This window comes from Egretta garzetta, unplaced genomic scaffold (assembly GCF_000687185.1).
Source record: "Egretta garzetta isolate BGI_Z169 unplaced genomic scaffold, ASM68718v1 scaffold713, whole genome shotgun sequence".
Taxonomy (NCBI): Eukaryota; Metazoa; Chordata; class Aves; order Pelecaniformes; family Ardeidae; genus Egretta; species Egretta garzetta.
In genome coordinates, this window is record NW_009259104.1 from 1,214,189 (window position 1) to 1,215,081 (window position 893).

At 41.1% G+C, this 893-nt stretch overlaps 1 protein-coding gene across 3 annotated transcripts in view; it reads right to left on the minus strand.

Annotated features, from left to right (window-relative positions):
* The window catches only part of DPY19L1 (dpy-19 like C-mannosyltransferase 1), a 49,654-nt gene extending 49,321 nt beyond the window's left edge, over window positions 1–333 (minus strand). For 2 of the 3 annotated variants that reach the window (XM_035890845.1, XM_035890846.1), the window contains exon 1: window positions 263–333. In XM_035890845.1, coding sequence (XP_035746738.1) covers window positions 263–282 — 20 coding nt within the window. In that variant the 5' untranslated portion in view covers window positions 283–333. The remainder of the gene's footprint in view (window positions 1–262) is intronic. The other variant, XM_035890847.1, reaches the window with a different exon arrangement.
* Between the last annotated feature and the right edge of the window lie 560 nt (window positions 334–893).

Sequence of the window (893 nt, forward strand, 5' to 3'; positions counted from 1 at the left end):
ATTAACGATTGGATAGAAGAGATCCATAAATATCTGGACAATTATTTGCCCACAAATGTTCCGACACCACATCAACTGCTACAGTAACAGCTTTACAAAAGTTACCAGGTAGGAAGTTATTTCCTGTCCCTTTTCAACATGAGCTACGCTTCTTTGTTTTTCCAAATGTATTTTGATATAGTTTACAATTCCAGAAAAAGAAAGGTAAAAAGAACAGTATTTCCCACCCCCTCCCCGCCCCCAACATATTCCTTCTACTTACCCAGAAGAAAAGTAAGCCATATCTTGCTATCAGCTTTTACGATGAAGGCCTTTCTGTCGTCAACCAATACTGTCAAAAGAAAACAAGTATCTTAAGCATCAATTAAGAACAGCCTCTGTAAAAGGAAATCTGTTCCCACTCTGCAGCATTAGTTTTCTGTAAAAACCTTGACTTCAGAACTGCGGAAAGGAATTTCATACGGCAAGTTGGTAACCACACATAAAAGCGTTAAACATCACAGACAGAGCCGCTTTTAAGGCAACTACGCAAATCATCAGGGTTTTAATTCCTGCAATAACTTTTACAAAATAACTTGTCAAAAGAGGATTTGCTCGTAGACAGGTTATTGCCAAATTTGCTCGAACGGAAAGTCAGACTTCAGAAGAATAAGCGACCCCCCATCCTTTCAACGAAGCGTTAGGAAATAAGCTAGTCATACCCACGCTACGAACAGAGCCAGTCAACTCGGCCAGAGGGGCTGTTTTAACAAGAGTTAGTTACACCAACAGCACGTTGTCCCCTTTCTCTCCCCAAAGGATGCTTAAGTGGTAAAAAACCCTTTTCCTCCCCCTCGCCCCCGACTCTCGCCCATACCAGTGTGGGTCTTGTCAGCTTTTTCTTTTTTTTTTTT